This window comes from Orcinus orca, chromosome 20 (genome assembly GCF_937001465.1).
Source record: "Orcinus orca chromosome 20, mOrcOrc1.1, whole genome shotgun sequence".
Taxonomy (NCBI): Eukaryota; Metazoa; Chordata; class Mammalia; order Artiodactyla; family Delphinidae; genus Orcinus; species Orcinus orca.
In genome coordinates, this window is record NC_064578.1 from 51,216,770 (window position 1) to 51,233,885 (window position 17,116).

The window sequence follows — 17,116 nt, forward strand, 5'->3', positions numbered from 1 at the left end:
TGAGCGTCCGGAGCCTGCGCTCTGCAACGGGAGAGGCCACAACAGTGAGAGGCCCGCGTACCGCAAAAAAAAAAAAAAACTCTCTTCATAGCTCCCCATATGGCCCTCTTCACTCATCAACATCCTATGCCTGCCCTCCATGGTGATATTTAATTAGCCCTGAACGACATTGTGCCAGGTGGTTTACCTAGAGGATCACCCCAAACACCCCATTGTGCCCGTTTTCCAGCTGCGGAAATTAAATGAGGTTCAGGAACTTGCCTAAGGACACAGCAGAGAGGAGGGTAGTTTCCCGCTCAAACTCCGCCCCTGCACTTTTTCAGTGGTTCTCATTTTAGCAGAAAGAGTGCTTGGATGAAGCCATGCACAGCAGGCTCCCAATACGGCTGTCACGCATTTGTTGACGCTCCTTCTCGCTGAACCTCAGTTTCTTCATGTGGAAAATGGGGATAATAGTAACTAACCAAGGCTGTTTTGAGAACTGAAAATAATGTGCTTATACTTAGCCCATGCTAAGTACATCAGTAACTGGATGTTACTATATATCTGCCCTTCCCGTTTCTTTTTGAAAGACTGAAGCAGTGGGTTGACGTTTGAGGGGAATTTGGTGACGCTGCAGAGGGAGTGAAGACTCCCCTTTTCAACCTCCTGAGAAAAACCAGCCACGGTACCCGAAATGCACTACGCATGCGCATTCAGGTGGCCGGAAGCGCCGCTGCCCCGAGTCCTCCAGTAAATGGAGACCCCGGTGAACCGGCAATATACCCGGGCCGAAAGGTGAGGCGGCGAAGTTTGGGAAGATACGGGTCGCATCTGAAAGGCACCGGGGGAGCCAGAGGTCTGGTCAGTCCCTAGTTGAAGGGACTCCCTTCATGCCTCTCCCCGCACACACAGACTCGGGTAATGGTCTCGCCCGATTCCCGTTCCCTTCTATCACTCCAGGACATACCAAGTTTCCAGCAGAGGGGTGGGAGGAGCGGGCCTGAGTGAGGAAGGGCCCATTTGGCGGGTGAGATCATTGTCACGGAAGTCAGGAGAAAAATGGGGGGAAGGGGGGAAAGAGGGTCCAAACAGTTGGGAGAAGAGTGGAGAGGCCTTCAGGAGACCCTTGTGTGCAGGGAGCGGGGCCTGGAAGACCTTTGCCAGGGAAAGAAGGCGGGGATCTCTGGATGGGCGAGTTCATTGGGTGGGGAGGTGGGAGGTTCTGATGACGAGTTCATTGTGTGGCCGACTGAGGGGGATGAATGGTTGGGAGAGACCATTGTTTGCATGGGGAGATTTGGGCAGTGCTTGGGAGTGACCTCTGCGTGTATGAATGCGGAGGGTCACGGTGAGTGTGTGCGCGGGTAACAGGTTTGAACTGTGCCTTGAAGCAGGAGTTAGATTCTGACAGAGGCTCTGAGATGTGGGCCAACAACAGGTGCAAACGCCCCATGATGGAAGAGTTAAGGATCCACTTGCAGAAGGAGGGTCTGCCCATTGGAATGTAAGGTCCGTGGGCAAATACATCGAGAGTGATGCTGGAGAGTATGCAGGGGACATATCAAAGGGGACTGGACTGCCAGGCTGAGGGGCCTGACGCTGTCCCACGATCCTGGGGAGCCATGGGAGGGTTGTGAGCAGGACTGGAGCAAGATAAGCTCTGGGTGTAGAAAGACCTGTCTGGGGCTGTGTGGGAGACGGACTGGATCGGGGAGGTTGGAGGTGAGAGGCCAGAGAGGAGGCTGGGGTGATGATCCCGGAGGAGAGGAGAAGACCTGAGCTGGGACTTCCCTGGCGGTCCAGTGGTTAAGACTCCGTGCTTCCACTGCAAGGGATGAGGGTTCGATCCCTGGTCAGGGAACTAAGATCCCACATGCGTGTGGCGCAGCCAAAAAACAAACAAACAAAAAAAGACCTGAGCTGTAGCAGGGGCCATGGGGACAGAGGGCAGAATAAAAGGCAGAAAACGTGGGAAGGTTGGGAGACTGACAGATCAGGGAGGGGGTAGGAAGGAGGAGGACGGAGGGATGAGAACTCCCTGGGAACCTGACCCAGCGACTGGGTGGCAGTGAGGCTGCTGGGACAGTGATGGGCACAGATGGGGACCCCAGGAGGAGGGGCGTGCTTGGAGGAGGACTCTGAGGTCTGCACAGATGTCATGAGTGTGAGGGGTCTGCAGTCATCCAGGGGGCTTGGAAGTGAGGTTCTGGTGCTGTCAGCTGTGGTTGGCCCTGGGTACTGTGAGGCTCATTGGGCTATCTGGGGAGAGGGAAGTGAAGTGAGGAAGACAAAGGTTCAGTCCAAGAGGCCATATTGTGAAGGGCCTTGAATGCCAGGTTGAGGGGCTCAATTTTTTTTTTTTTTTCTTTTTTAAAGATTTATTTATTTTTGGCTGCATCTGGTCTTAGTTGCAGCGCCTGGGCTCTTCGCTGTGGTGCACGGGCTTCTCTGTAGTTGTGGTATGCGGGTTTTCTCTTCTCTAGTTGAGGCACGTGGGCTTAGTTGCCCCGCGGCATGTGGGACCTCAGTTCCCCGACCAGGGATCGAACCGGGCGTCCCCTGCTTTGTAAGGTGGATTCCTTACCACTGGACCACCGGGGAAGTCCCGAAGGGCTCATTTTTCTACTGGGGGTTCTGGGGAGCCATGGGAAGAAAGTGAGCAGGGAAGAGGCAAGAGCAGCTCTGGAGGCCAGAAAGACTCCTCTAGGGCCACGTGGGAGATGGACTGGAGAGGGGAGACTGGAGGCAAGGAGGCCTGGAGGAGGCTGGGTGAGGACATGCATGAGCTGCTTTCAGGGCTATGGGGTTGGAGAGTACAGTGTGTAGCTGTTGGTGGAGGCCATGGGAATATCTGCCGTCCCTCCGAGGAGGGTCTTGGAGAGAGAGGGCCTCCCTGGGCCCCCAGGGCAGATGAGACTTTGGAGGAGACCTCTCTCCCAACTCCAGCAGCTTAGAGAAAACCCTCACTGTCACCTCTCTTCTCTCTTCCTCAGCCCCCTTGGAGCTGACCAACGGCAGCCCCACCTCACCCTCACTTCAGCCTCCAGAGCCAGGGACTGAGTCTGGGACAGACCGCACCCAATGAAGGCGGGAGGTGGAGAAGCGGGTCCTGGAGACCCCCCAGACTTTCTGGGATTCAGTCCATCTCAACTGAGGATACACCATGAGGAGCCTGAGGTCCCAGAAGAAGAGGTGAGCCCCCCGACGCCCACCCACCCCAGGAGTCAGGTCTCAGCAGGAATAGAGATTTAGGCAGCTGTGAATTTGATTCCCAGATCTATTGCTTCCTGGCTTTGTGTCTTGGCCCATGGACACGCTGCTCTGAGCCTTAGTTTCTGCTTCTGTGAGAATGAAACCTTCCCTGTTGTGGGGATGCCAGGAGATGGTGTCCGATTCACAGCAGTTGCACAATGAATGTATTCATTATTTCTGTAGCTAGAACAGTGATGGATGTATGATTGTGCTGGATCTCAAACTTGAGAGCCATTGGAGAAAATGAGGGCTCCCTCGCTCCCTCCTCCGTGTACATCTTTCAGGTCTTTGCTTCAGTGTCACCTTCTCAGCGGGCCCTCCCAGGCCATCCCCTTTAACGTGGCATTCCCATCCCACCCCAGGCATTTCCTATCCCCTTTCCCTCCTTTACTTCTCAGGCTTTCATGAAACGTTTGCCTTCAAGCTAGTCTTCATAAAAAACCCTAACTCTAGGGCTTCCCTGGTGGCGCAGTGGTTAAGAATCCGCCTGCCAATGCATGGGTCCCCATCTATCAAATGAAGATTCATTATTACAAGGGTATGATATTGTGGGTTCAAATCCCACCTCTGCCTCTTACCAGCTCTATGATCTGATCCGGATATTTCTTAACTTCTGAGCCTCAGTTTTGTCATCTGTCAGATGGGGATTATAAAAGTCCTCACCTCATGGAGTGAGTTCAGGGAGTTAATACACACAAATTGCTCAGAACAGTGCCTACACCCTCTAAGTATCAAATAAATATTAGCTAATAAGGTTATCTCTAACACCATCCCCAAATTCACAGATGAGTATGGATTTGTGAGGGCTGCTTTAGTGTTACTTTCCAGATTCAAATCTTGACTCTTCCACTCCCAAGCTCTGTGACCTCGGGCAAGTGACTCACCTTCTCTGAGCTTCAGTCTCCCTGCAGAAGACTGGGTTATTGTGAGCACTCAGTCTGGTGCCTAGTATCCAGAAGGTGCTGCATAAAGGCCAAATAAAAGGTGTTTTTTTTTAGCTGTGTCCCCTCTGTGGGGTCTTGGCTGCCAATGGCATGTATTGGTTTCCCATGAAACCAATCACCACAAATTTGGTGACTTAAAACTACACACATTTATTCACTTACAGTCTGGAGATCAGAAGTTCAAAATGAATTTCACTGAGCCACAATCGACGTGTCAGCAGGGCTGTGCTCCCTCGGAGACGTTAGAGGAGAAGCTATTTCCTTGCCTTTTCTATCTTCTAGAGCTGCATTCCTTAGCTCCTGATCCCTTCTTCCATCTTCACAGCCAGCAGCTTAGTATTTTGGTTCAGTAGTCACATCACCTTCTTCTTCTGCATCAAATCTCCCTTTGCTTCCCTCTTATAAGGACACTTATGATTACATTCACAGTCACCCAGATAATCCAGGATAATCTCCCCATCTGAAAATCCTGAATTTAATCACATCTGCAAAGTCCCTATTACCATTTAAGGCAACATTCACAAGTTCTAGATATTTAGGACCAGGATATATTTACAGGCCATTATTCAGCCTACCATATGACAGAAAACCCCAGCTCAAACTTGCTTAAGCAACAAAAGGTAATATATTGCCTCACCTAACCAAAGAGTGGAGGAAAGGATGCTTCAGGTGAAGCTAGATCTAGGTGCTGTCTAGATCTAGGAAGCTGTCTCTCTCTTTTCTTGGGACTGTTTTCCTCTATGGATATTTCATTGCCAGGTTGACTCTTCCCACAGGGTGCAAAAGATGGACACAGGCAGTTCCAGGCTCACATCCAAAGATAAGTGCTATGGAGAAAAGTAAAGCCAGGAAGCAGGTAGGAAGAATCGGAGGGGTAGCATGAGTTTTGATTTCAGACAGAGTGGTAAGGAGAGGCCTCAGGGAAAAGTGACATTGGACCAAAGACCTGACCAAGGTGAGGGAGGAACTGTGCGTCTGTGGAGGGGAAGAGGGTTCCAGGCACCAAGTCCGTTGAGGAGGCCTTGAGTGTGGCCAGAGCCTAGTGAGCCAGAGGAGAAGGCAAGAGATGAGGTCAAGGAGGGGACGCAGGCGGGTCATGCAGGGCCTCCTGGGTCGTGAGGACTTGGGCTTTTCCCTGAGTTAGAGGGGAACCAGGGGAGGCCTCTGAGCTGACTTAGGTGTTAACCGGCGCCTTCTGGCGGCTGCGTGGGGAACAGACCTGAGGGGTGGACGGCTGAGGCAGGGAACCCAGGGAAGAGACCGCAGCAATAGCCCGGGAGAGAGATGATTTTGGCTCACAGGAGGGTGCTGGCTGTGGAGATGGTGCGAAGTGGCCCGATTCTGCCTGTATTTTCAAGTTAGAGCCAACAGGCTTGATGAGAGATTAGATGAAGGTGTGTGAAAAAGGGGTGTCAGGTTTTTGCCCCGAGCACTTGGAAGGAAAGAAGGAGCTGCCTTTTCCTGAAATGAAGGCGTCAGGAGGGACGGGACGGGGGGGGGGGGAGTAGAATTTCAATCTTAACCCATTTAATCCGCATTGCCGCTCCAGGAGGGCGGTCCCGTTATCTGCCCATTTTACAGATGAGGCGGCTGCAGCCCCAAATCCACAGTCATGTCTGGGCAGGGGTGGGATGGGGGGATGACCCGAGGACTAAGCCCATTCTTCTCTTCCAGGCGCCCGGAGGAGACGAGGCGGAGGCTCCGGCCCTGGTGCAGCTCATCGACGAGCACGGGACGTACTCGACTGCGCGCCTGGTTCCCGACGTTTCTGCGGAGGAGCGCTCAGGTAAGGAGGAGCCAGGCTCGCTTCGCAGCGGCTCCGAGGGCCGGGAGGGGCTGGCGCGGCCCAGGCAGTTCAGCTGCGCGGCCTGCGGGAGGGCCTTCAAGCGCGCGTGGGAGCTCCTGAGCCACGAGGTGGTGCACACGGCGGCGCGGCCCTTTCGCTGCGGCCTGTGTGCGGCCGCCTTCAAACGGCACTCGGACTGCAAGGGCCACCGGCCGGTGCACAGCGACGAGCGGCCGCACGGTTGCGATGCCTGCGGCAAGCGCTTCAAGCGAGCCAGCAACCTGTAGGTGCGGAGAGGGGGGCGGAGCCGACGAGAGGCTGGGGTACGCGACAGGGGCAAGGGAGAGCGGTGGACCCGAGGTGGGCGGGGCCTGTTGCGAGGGGCGGGGCCTGCGGGGAAAAGGCAGGGCAAGGCAATGGACCTTAGGTACGGCCAGGTATGAAGGGAGGGGTGGAGGTTTCTGGGACCAGGTTGAGCAGGGCCTTGGACTGGGGGTGAGCGGGAGCCGGTGGGGAGAGGCAGAGCCCACCGGAAGAGGGAGAGCAGAGCTGGGCCTGAAGGGAAAGTGGGCGGGGTGACCAGGAGGCCGAGGCGGGGAGGGGTTAAATGTATGTGGAGGTGAGCTAGAAGGTAGAAGAATCCCAGGAAAGATGTGAGGGGAGAGGCTTAGAGAAAGTGGTCTTGGCACTCAGGGAGGTAGCAGCTGGGATGATCATGAGATGATAGGAAATTGGGGATGGGTTTTCGAGGAAGGTAAGAAGGAGATAGGGGTCAGATTTGGAGGAGAAGGTAATGGAAAGGGAGGCTTCCATGGCTGGGGAGGGGTGGGGAGGCGGGAGGTGTGTTGAGGGCCATGATGGGAGGAAAGGAGAGGCTGGGAGTTAGCCTGGAGGCAGCCCAGCTCTCAGAGCTACCCTGGATCTCTCCTGTTACTGGATGCTGCCGTGACCCTCTCCTGCTGCCCCTTCTTGTGTGGCCAAGGGGACAAGAGAGCCTGGGATTCCCTACCCAAGGGGCCCAAAGGCTGCTTCCAGGGCTCTCTGGATCCACCATCCCCAGGGTGCACTTTGCCCCACCTGTGTGCACAACCTCTAGGCTGGACGGGTGGAAGGGAGGCTTGGACTGGGCTGTCCTTTTGTGGGTGCGATATCCCCCGAGGCCTGGGAAACCCCCGCCAGCTCTCCTGAGCCACCAAGTTCTAGTGTGGAACTCTGAGGATTCCAAAGAAGATAAATTTGAACCTGGCCTTCCGGGTCATTGTGAAGGTCTATTTGTCAGAGGGGGGAGGAAGAACGTATTTTATTTAATAGTTTGGTTTGTAATTTTAAAAATTTTAGACAATTGGTATGTGTATCTTCATTTGGTCTCTTTCTCGGAGACCTGCAAGGAGTAGGGGTGAATCTACCTGGAGAGGCATGTCCTGCAGCACCTCACTCCCGGTGCTGTCCTCTTCCCCAGGAGCACCGCCGCCTCCACATGGGCGAGCGCCCCTTCCCCTGCCCGTCCTGCCCGAAGCGCTTCAAGACCCCCTACAAGCTGCACCACCACGAGCCTCTGCACGCCCCTTCGCGGCCCTACCCCTGCCGGGACTGCAGCAAGGCCTTCACGGCTGGGCCGGCCCTGCTTCTGCACCGGCGGCAGCACTGTGAGGACAAGCTGCACTCCTGCAGGGTGTGCAGCAAGCGCTTCACCCACCGCCACAGGCTGCGGGTGCACGAGCGCGTGCATATGGGCGATCGGCCCTTCGTCTGCCCGCTGTGCACCAAGGCCTTCAAGCAGTCCAACGCGCTGGCCTCTCACCTCTGCGTGCATTCGGTCGAGCGGCCCTACCCTAGCTGGGTGGCTAGCTGCTGCCATCCTGGACAGCACAGGTCTAAGGTATGAAGGCATGAAGGGTGCCCGGTAGTGGCTGTGACATTTGAAGAATTGCCACTGATGCCCATGTAAGCCACTTAATATACTTAATATTCTTGAGAAGGACTTTGCAGAGGGCCTTTAACAAAACCTTTTTTTTTTTTTTCCCCCTGCAAAGCCAAGACGAAAGTTTATAAATCTCATTCCAGGGTAGCAAGTGCACATACCCAACCGAGCACACTGGTTATGTGGTATAAATGTACATGGTGATAACTTTAATCAAATCAGAGCTGCTACCATGTATAACCTGTTAGGTGGCCCTGTAGCTGTGTCAGTGTTCCTCATTTACTAAAATGTCAATGTGGTAATGAGGTCATCTGGTGGTGAGGATGTCCCATTGGTGGCTTGTGGCATAAAGAATATGAGGGTAGCCACAAATGCAGGTAGGAGCTGTAGGAGCCTTTCTTGAATGTGAGCGCTTCTGGGTCCTCCTCCACCACCTGTACGTAGACCTTTGGTACTAAGGCCTTGCTGGTGACTCTTGTCAAATTTAAAGAAGTTCACAGATGGATGGATAACTGTTCACTGTGGACACCCTGGGTTATGTCCTTGCAGGCATAGCACAGCACAACCATTGGTGCTGAGATCTTCTAGTTGGTGGTGTATGGCGTTTTAGGAACAATCATTTTGCCAGACATGGGCGTGACCTGCACTTAAGGTGGGCGTCCCATCTCTGTTGGCTGCTTCTTGGTCCCCATCTGTCAGATCAACTTGTAATGGTTGGAGGCCTTTCCACAGCACCCACAGTGTTCCCTTCGACCCTAGCATCAGCTCCATGAGCCCTACCTTTGGATGGACATCCACTCTCATAGACCTTGCCTTGCAGGTGGCTGGAAGTGTGATAAGATAGCTTATGGGATGGTGGCCACAGTGGTGTCCACAATATCTGAGTCGTCCCATCCCAGCTCTGAGATCAGCTCTGCAGACAGTATTTTTTTAAGCCAGTAATAGCCCAGGTATCATGCAGCTGATTCCAAAGATGTCCCTTGGGTGCTGAAGAGGTCCCCTGGGTACTGAAGGTGTCCCCTGGGTGCTAAAGATGTCCCCTGGGTGGTTTGTGGGATTTTTCATGACATCAGTATTGCCTCCCACCCACCCACACCCTACTCTCAGCCCTTCACAGATGTGCTCTCTGAAGAGAGAGCTGAACTTACGAACAAAGTTCAGCCCAAGGAAGTGTGTTGCGGTCACTGGGGCTGTGATCTTGGTGATTTGGGACATTTCCAGAACACCTTCAACTCTCCCTCTCCCACCTCTTGGTCTGGCCTCAGCTCCATGGATTCTCACCTTCTGAATGCTGTTTCTTTCAAGTCCCCAGCTTCACCTCCATAATGTGCTAGAGGTCCCCCCCCCCCGGGAATTTATGTAAACGCTTAATAGCATTGGGGGAGGAGCTAGGGATTTGCCTGGGAGGCATCATAAGGTGGGTCCTATCCATGTGGCATCACAGTTTAAGGTCAAGTCCTTAAAGGTCTTAGTCCTCCCCGCCCTAATATGCAGCTGTGCCTTTGACAGGCTTGCATTTTAAATTTTATCAAATGTCTTATTGGCATCTATTAAGATGATTCTGATTTTTCTCATTTGACCTAATAATATGATAAACTATAGTACATTAAGAAGAGCAGAGATATCCTTATATTCCTAGAATAAATCTCACCTGCTTATAGTATCCTCTGTTTTAATGATTTCTCTTCACCAATATTTTATTTAAGCATCTAAATTCATAAGTGAGGACTTCCCTGGTGGCGCAGTGGTTAAGAATCCGCCTGCCAATGCAGGGGACATGGGTTCGAGCCCTGGTCTGGGAAGATCCCACATGCCGTGGAGCAACTAAGCTCGTGTGCTGCAACTACTGAGCCTACGCTATAGATCCTGCAAGCCACAACTACTGAAGCCCACGCGCCCAGAGCCTGTGGTCTACAACAGGAGAAGCCACCGCAATGAGAAGCCCGCGCACCACAACAAAGACCCAATGCAGCCAAAAATAAATAAATAGATAGATAGATAGTTAGATAAATAAATAAATAAATAAAAAAGCAGAAACCTGTTCTGGGGGAAGATATCATGTGGTACATTTACAGTCATTTTATCTATAACGTCAGACTTAAAACTAAAACTTCATCAGCAGGGGTAGAAGCAGAAAATTTGATAAATAATTAGGAAAAAAAAAACTGATGATGGAAAGAGATCAATATATTACCCAGATTGGAATGAGCAGGGAACACTTCAAATTAACTGTGGCTAAGCTGCTAAAGAAAATAGGGAAGATCAAAAAGCAGATGAAATAAGGGCACATTTCAACAGAGAATTGGAATCTAGACAAGAATCAAATCAAGATTTTGGGCAAATGCAAAATCTGAAACTAAAGTTAATTGAATAGGTTTAATTGTATACTGGGTCCTGAATAAGATGATAAGATGGGACTCATGAATACAATGACAGGTCAATAGGAAATAGCCAAATGGAAGCATGGAGAGCAATTGAAAAACAAAACAAAACCAAAAAACACACAGAAGAGAATAAATGATAAAAGATATAAGGAACATATATATATATGAATATAAGCCATACATACATATAACTTAAGTACCAAAATGAGAGGAGAAACACATTGAGGGAGAAGCAAAATTTGAAGTAATAATGGCTAAGAATTGTCCAAAACTGATGAAAGACATTAACTCAAAGATTCAAGAAACTCAGCAAAATCCAAACTGGAAATACACAAAGAAAACCACACCTGGGCACATCATAGTCAAACTGTTGAAAATCAAAGCAAGGACTAAATTTTTAAAGAAGCCAGAGGACATTCAGGTTTGTTTCCATGTCTCGGCTATTGTGAATAATGCTGCAATGTACATGGGAGAGCAAGTATCTCTTCAAGATTCTGATTTTAATTCCTTTGGAGAAATACCCAGAGGTGGGATTGCTGGATCATATGGTATTGGGTTGGCCAAAAGGTTCATTTGGGTTTTTCCATAAGATGTTACAGAACAATAGTTCTGTTTTTAGTTTTCTGAGAACCTTCCATACTGTTTTCCAAAATGACTGTCCCAATTTGCGTTTCCACTAATAGTGCACAAAGGTCCCTTTTTTCCATATCTGGTTTTGATTTGCATTTCCCTGATAATTAGTGATGTTGAGAATGTTTTCATATACCTGTTGGCCATTTGTGTATCTTCTTTGGAAAAAAATGCCTATTTACGTTCTTTGCCCTTTTTAAATCCGTTTTTTCTTTCTTTCTTTTGCTATTGAGTTGTATGATTTCCTCTGATATTTTAGAAATTAATATGCATACATAAAATTAATCCAGCTATTCACATACACTTGGTACAATTTAATGTATGGCTGTTACATCTCAATCAAAAGAAGGAAATGCAATGAACTTGTGCTAGCCCACTGGATAGACTAGTGACCTAACCTTTGGCCAGTCCCTTCTTTGTCGTGAATAGTATTTTCTTGAGAGAGGTGTTTTTCATAGATCAAAGAATCCTTAGGAAGTCTAACAAAATAAGTAGTTTACCTGTCCTGGAAGAGTGCCATTTGTCAAAGTTCATTAAGTATTTGTTTGTTGGTTTGTTTTAAGTTTTCTTTTTTTTTTCTTTTTTTTTTTTTGCGGTACGCGGGCCTCTCACTGTTGTGGCCTCTCCCGTTGCAGAGCACAGGCTCCAGACGCGCAGGCTCAGCGGCCATGGATCACGGGCCCAGCCGCTCCACGACATGTGGGATCTTCCCGGACCGGGGCACGAACCCGCGTCCCCTGCATCGGCAGGCGACTCTCAACCACTGCGCCACCAGGGAAGCCCTGTCAAATAAGAATTTTAAACACTGGGTTTAACAGACAGAGGCCCCTTCTAAGTACTTTACAAATATTAACTCACTTAATGCTCACGACAACCCTATGAAGTGGATGCTATTAGTCCCGTTTTGTAGCAGGGGAAACTGAGGCACAGGGAGGCTAAGCAAGCTGCCCAAGGTCACAGCCGGCTGGGGCCGGGCGAGATTCTACCTCGTGCCGTCCTGCACCGGACTAGGTGGGTAGGCTTCCCTGTACTGGTGGGGTCTTGAATTTGGGATCTTGTCCGTCCTCCCCCATCAGGATGTGAGCTCTGGGTGGGGGCACCTCGTCTGGTGCACACAGGCATTTAAAGAACATTGTGGAATCAAGAAGGGATGAGTGGATATCTTAGGATGGCCACATCCCTTCGTGACCGCCTGCGCCCTCCTGCCGTGCTCTGCTCGGGGAATTCTATTCGTGGTCAAGACGTTTAGTCCCAGTAAACTCGATCCTCGGGGCGAGGGGGGACCCCAAGGAAATCACCAGCTTGGGCTGAGTCAGGACGGAGAAGAATCCGCTCACAGCGGGGCACGGGCGCCACCTGGCGGCGGAGTTCTGCTAAGACAGAGCCGCTGGGAGACCCGGAACGTTTGCTTTGGGTGAAGTGGACTCGACATCTGAAAGGGAGTTGATATCGGGTGTTATTAGTGGGCGGTCGTCTGAAAATCAGTGTATGATGATGGGTGCCATCTACCAGTGGCTTCCAAACTTTTCTGGCCGTGACGCGCAGTAAGAAATCATTTCACATTAACATGGTTTCATCAAATACCACCCTGTACGGCATGATGTTTTTTATTCAACTGTATTCCTGTTTTTAAATGTCGGTCAGATCCCCTGATCACACCTCCAGGGATTCCCCCTCTGACTTCAAGATGAACGGAGCTCAGAGAGGTGAAGACACTTGTCCAAATCCACACAGGTTGTATGCGACAGTGCCAGTTTCTGCCTCAGTCCTAAAGCACAGAAATCACTAAATGCTCCAAATTTCACTGCTATTGAGTACAATTTAATTTAGTCCTTTCTCCATTTTGCCAGTAAGATTGAGCTGCACTGGTCTGCTTTTTCTTATTACTGTATAATGTAAATGAATGACATTCCCGAGCTCAGGCTTAAAAAATGCAAGTCTTCTTATGTTACAAAATGAATCTGAGACGGCAATAAAGAACCTACATTGAGGTGGCACTCGCAGCATCATTGCCAACACCACTGTCACCATCACCACCATCACCATCGTCACCACGGTCGTCATCATAACCGTCACATCCCCTTCTCTGTCACCGTCAGCATCACATCGTGATCATCATCACTGTCACCACCTTCATTCACCATCATCATCGCCATCCCCACTACGGCCATCACCAACATCACCACTGTCACCGCCACAAAAATCGCCCCACTTGAAAGCAGGTATCAGCAGCCCACACTTTTTGTCTCCTAGCTACAGCCTTGGCCCAACAAGCCTGCGTCCTCCATCCCTCTCTCCACCCTGAGCCACAGGGGATGTGACTATGACCCCGAGGGTAGTGCTGTCTTACTTGGGAACCAAGAGGATTCTGGGTTTGATTCTCTGACTTTTCTTTAAGTGACCTCAGTTCTCTTCTGAGCTTGTTGCCACAAGGTTGACCATCCATAGATGGTGAGCCCAGCCCCTGGACCAGGGGAGGCTCTGCCCAGTGTAGCTCTAGGACCCTTGAGGTGGCTGAGACTCGGGGTGGGGTGTTTAAGGCTGAACACCTCCTGCTATAGGGGTTTGAGACCACTTTGGGAGGGGACACCTGAGGGTCTGTGTTCTCTGTACTCATTGTCCTGCCTTAGAGAAAGAGGAAGTCCCTCTGGGATGGCAAACAGGGCAGGTTGTCATGACTCTGCCCCCTGCCAAGATGAGACTTCCCAGGTCCCAAAGGAGAAAGTGAGAATGACAGCCTAACTTCCAGAAGTCCCATCCTAGGGAGTTGCCATTTCCATCGCCTTCCTGAAATACCCGTTTTTAAATTTCTTGTTCACTGTTATATCCCCAGAGCCTAGTACCCTCTATGGCACATAGTAAGTACTCAATAAATGTTTGTCAAATCAACGGGAAAAGAGATGGAGCGTCCCCCTCCCCTGCAACTGTTAGGGAAGAGATGGGATTCTGCATCATATCGTTAATTCAAAGGATCTGATTTGATACGGTGTGAAGGGGAGAACTTTTACAAAATTATTAACTTTGTACTGTGCACTAAAGAGACTTTGAAAATTAATAATTCATTCCAACATCTCCTGTTCCTTATGAATATTTCTCAGAAATGATTTCAACAAAAATGTGTTCTACCATGCCCCAAACTGTAGGAGTTGTGGTCAGGTCCAGTGACTATTCCCTCCAGAAGAAGGCTTTCACCCTGCTGGGTTGTCTTGATCATTTGAGGCCCTGCTTTTAACATCCTGCCTGTAAACTGAATAAATACAGGTAAGCTTTCTCATTAGATCACAAGATCGATAGCCCTTTCCCTCACGATGGGAAACTAAATCCCATGACTCTGATGGATTAATTATCTTACAAACAGAACTAGTGAGCCCACGTTTGTACTAAATTAGCAAACGGTGCCAGGCCCACCGATGACAACTTCCGGGATGGCTGAGAGTAGAAGGTGGCGACCCCTGCTCGCAGCCCCGACAACACACAGGCGAGAGTCACCTCCAATTTTGTCCCATTTTTTGAGTCCAATTTTGAAGATGGTTTTGTGTTCTTAAAGCATTCTTATAAAGCCTGTGTGTTGAACTGCATTTGTGAGAACAAAATGAGTTCTAGGTCCCTTATTTTTCTTTAATACTTTCTTTCTGTTGTTACTATTTATATTGTTTGTATGTCTTGATAAAAGCTAATTAATCAACGACGTGGTGGGCAATTTGGAGTTTTTTTCTTTCCTGTGCAATGTTGAGGTAGCAAGGTTGACATGCTGCTTTCAGTCCCCTCTCTTGAGATATGAAGAATTCCAAAATATAAATTAAAAAATTTTAAAGGTACACACTGAGATTCTGGGGTTGCTTCTTACTGCAGCATAACCCAGCCTATCCTGACTGATACAGTTTCTGGTTCTCAGTAGAGCCTGAAATGTCCAAGTCTCAAAAAAAAAAAAAAAAAGTGAGTAAATGAATGAATGGCAGGGAATAGGGACAGGGTCATACATTTTCTCCTGGGCCAAAGGTAGAGGAAACAGTCATGTCTTATGCTCACTCACTCACATATACGCTTGTAACCAGGCTGGGGTAAAAATCAGACTCTGGCCTTTATTTCCTATGGTCACAGTCCATGCTGACCCTGATGTCTTTGCCCCCATCCTTCCCCCACTGGTCAGTACTGGGGACTCTTGAGGACAAGGAATGAGGAGCTACAGAGACAAGGACATGAGATGCGAGGAGGGCCTGGGAGATGGAGGAGAGGAGAGGGAGTTAGAAATGGGGAAGCCGAAACAGGAGGTGGGGGGGATAATCAGAGAGGTCAGAGTAGAGATGGGGAGACAAACATGGAGACAGGACAGAGACACACTGAACGGGAAGCCTAGAGAACAGAAGATTAGGGAACCGAAAGGGAAGGGCAGGTTGGAAACAGAGAGGGGGACCAGGCGACAGATGACGGGGAGCTGATGGGAAGAGATGCAGAGACATAGTGAAGGGGAGATGCAGACAGGTGTGCAGGCAGGTCACCCAGAGCTGGGTGAGAAAGATGGAGAGGCATAGGGGAAATTAAGAGGCAGAGACCCAGAGAAGGCCCTGCAAGGAGCCAGAGGCCGGGTTGGGGCTGGGTGCCCCTAGTATTTGCTCTGGGAATCTTTGCTGGTGGCGGAGACCCGGCCGGTGCTAGAGGCAGGGCCAGTGCTTGAGACTTGGCCTCTGCTGGACTTGAGGCCTCCACTCGATTCTGACTCAGGGCCTTTGCTCTCCGGGCCCCCAAAGCTCTCGTGGCCTCTGCTGGACCCCAAGTATCCAGTGGACCCCGGGTAGCTGCTAGAGTTGGGGGATGTGACGATCGCTCGGCCCTCAGTCGAGCCCCGGCTGGACATAAGTCCCCCAGTGACGGGTCTGGTGGAGCCGAAGGCCGCGTGGCCTGCGCTGGAGCTGGGGTCCCTAAAGCTGACACGGCCGACATTGGAGCTGGTGGCGCGGCCTCCGCTGGACGCCAGGATGCTGCTAGCCCTGTGGCTCGTGAGGGAGCCGGGGACAGCGCTGGGGCTCTTGGGCAGCAGGGGCAGGCTGGAGCTGGCCTGGGTGCTGGAGAGGGTCACGCTCGGGGTGCTGTCCACCTTCGTGACGGCCTCAGCCTGCTGCTTCAGGTACTGACCCTTCGCCTGCTCCCGGGCCTCCAGCTGCGGGGGAGGCGAGTTAGGGCCCCGGAGGAGGAAGAGCCGCCCCGCACCCGCGGGCACCCGTCCTCACCGACTTCACCACGTAGCTCAGCAGCTCCCCCTCGCTTAGCGGGTAGTCGTCGTTGGCCTCAAAGCCTGGGGGGTCCTCACTAAGGTGGGTGGAAGGCAGGAAGGGACTCTACTCCTCGACCTTCAGAAGGCCGATGGCGTCTCATTGCTAGGCCCTGAGACCCTCAGCCGTGCGCCGGGCTCTGAGCGCCCTTTCCCCTTCGGGTCCACCCAGGGCCCCATCGAATGTCCCTGGAGCCCTTACTCCTGATTCCCCCGAAGTACCCACTTCATCTTCTACTCCCCCCGCCCCCGAGCCCCACTCACCCTCCAGTCCCGGGGGCCCACCCACACCTGAAAACCCTCCCTTCCCTTGTCTCCTCTGCCCCCCGTGGAAGCTCCCTGACCCTTGCCCTCTGGCTCACAGATGGTCAGGGGGCTGAGGTGGGGCCACTTTCTTGGGAAGATCCTCGGGGCTCTGGCCCAGCACCAGGAGGGCAGCGTCAGGCAAGCTGGCAGAGAGGTTGTTCTGGAGGGTGGAGAAGCCAGTGGTCTGCTCAGGCCCGTCTCCAAGGCCCTGGCACCCTGTCCCCCCTCTGCACCGTCTGCACCCCAACCTGGGTTTCGAGGAAGGCCTGCACCGTCAGGAGCTCCACCAGCCGCTTCTCTATGAGGCCCAGGAAGAGGCCTATGTCCCGGTCTCTCATGTGGGTCTTGACCCCTAGGAGGTCATCGATGACCGTGCTGTCACACTGGGCCCTGGTGAAGAGGTGCTGGATATCTGGGGTCAGAGGGGACAAGCCATCATGGATCCGGTGCCCACGGGGTGCCACCCTCTCCTCTCCTCAAGGCCCTGCTGCCCAAGCAAGGCTCAAAGATGCGAAGGGACTTGCCCAAGTTCAGACCCACCGGGTTCCAGATGACAGAGGGCAAAAGCGAGGCAAGTCCAAGGAAAACGTGACAAGGGCACCTCCACACGGCCAGTCCTCTGCTCACGGCTCAGAGTCACCC

At 51.5% G+C, this 17,116-nt stretch overlaps 2 protein-coding genes across 18 annotated transcripts in view; one reads left to right on the plus strand and one right to left on the minus strand.

Annotated features, from left to right (window-relative positions):
* Positions 1 to 323: 323 nt before the first annotated feature.
* LOC117201784 (zinc finger protein 689-like) lies at positions 324 to 12,894 on the plus strand. Of its 8 annotated transcripts, none has more exons than XM_049703662.1 (5): positions 634 to 900; positions 2,976 to 3,174; positions 5,853 to 5,964; positions 7,424 to 7,843; positions 11,535 to 12,894. In XM_049703662.1, exons 2-5 carry the CDS (start codon positions 3,146 to 3,148, stop codon positions 11,712 to 11,714), a joined length of 741 nt encoding a protein of 246 aa, XP_049559619.1. In that variant the 5' UTR covers positions 634 to 900; positions 2,976 to 3,145; the 3' UTR covers positions 11,715 to 12,894. The 8 variants fall into 8 exon arrangements, with proteins under 8 accessions (XP_033286491.1, XP_049559619.1, XP_033286489.2 ...); XM_033430598.2 differs by having other exon boundaries at positions 634 to 843; XM_033430596.2 differs by having other exon boundaries at positions 634 to 777.
* Positions 12,895 to 14,791: 1,897 nt separating this feature from the next.
* ODAD1 (outer dynein arm docking complex subunit 1) overlaps positions 14,792 to 17,116 on the minus strand; it is a 32,948-nt gene continuing 30,623 nt past the window's right edge. For 9 of the 10 annotated variants that reach the window (XM_049703660.1, XM_033430590.2, XM_049703659.1 and 6 more), the window contains 4 exons: positions 16,723 to 16,886; positions 16,531 to 16,634; positions 16,128 to 16,206; positions 14,792 to 16,057 (listed from right to left, as the gene is read on the minus strand). In XM_049703660.1, coding sequence (XP_049559617.1) covers positions 15,503 to 16,057; positions 16,128 to 16,206; positions 16,531 to 16,634; positions 16,723 to 16,886 — 902 coding nt within the window. In that variant the 3' untranslated portion in view covers positions 14,792 to 15,502. Of the gene's footprint in view, positions 16,058 to 16,127; positions 16,248 to 16,530; positions 16,635 to 16,722; positions 16,887 to 17,116 lie in introns of all 10 variants that reach the window. The other variant, XM_033430591.2, reaches the window with a different exon arrangement.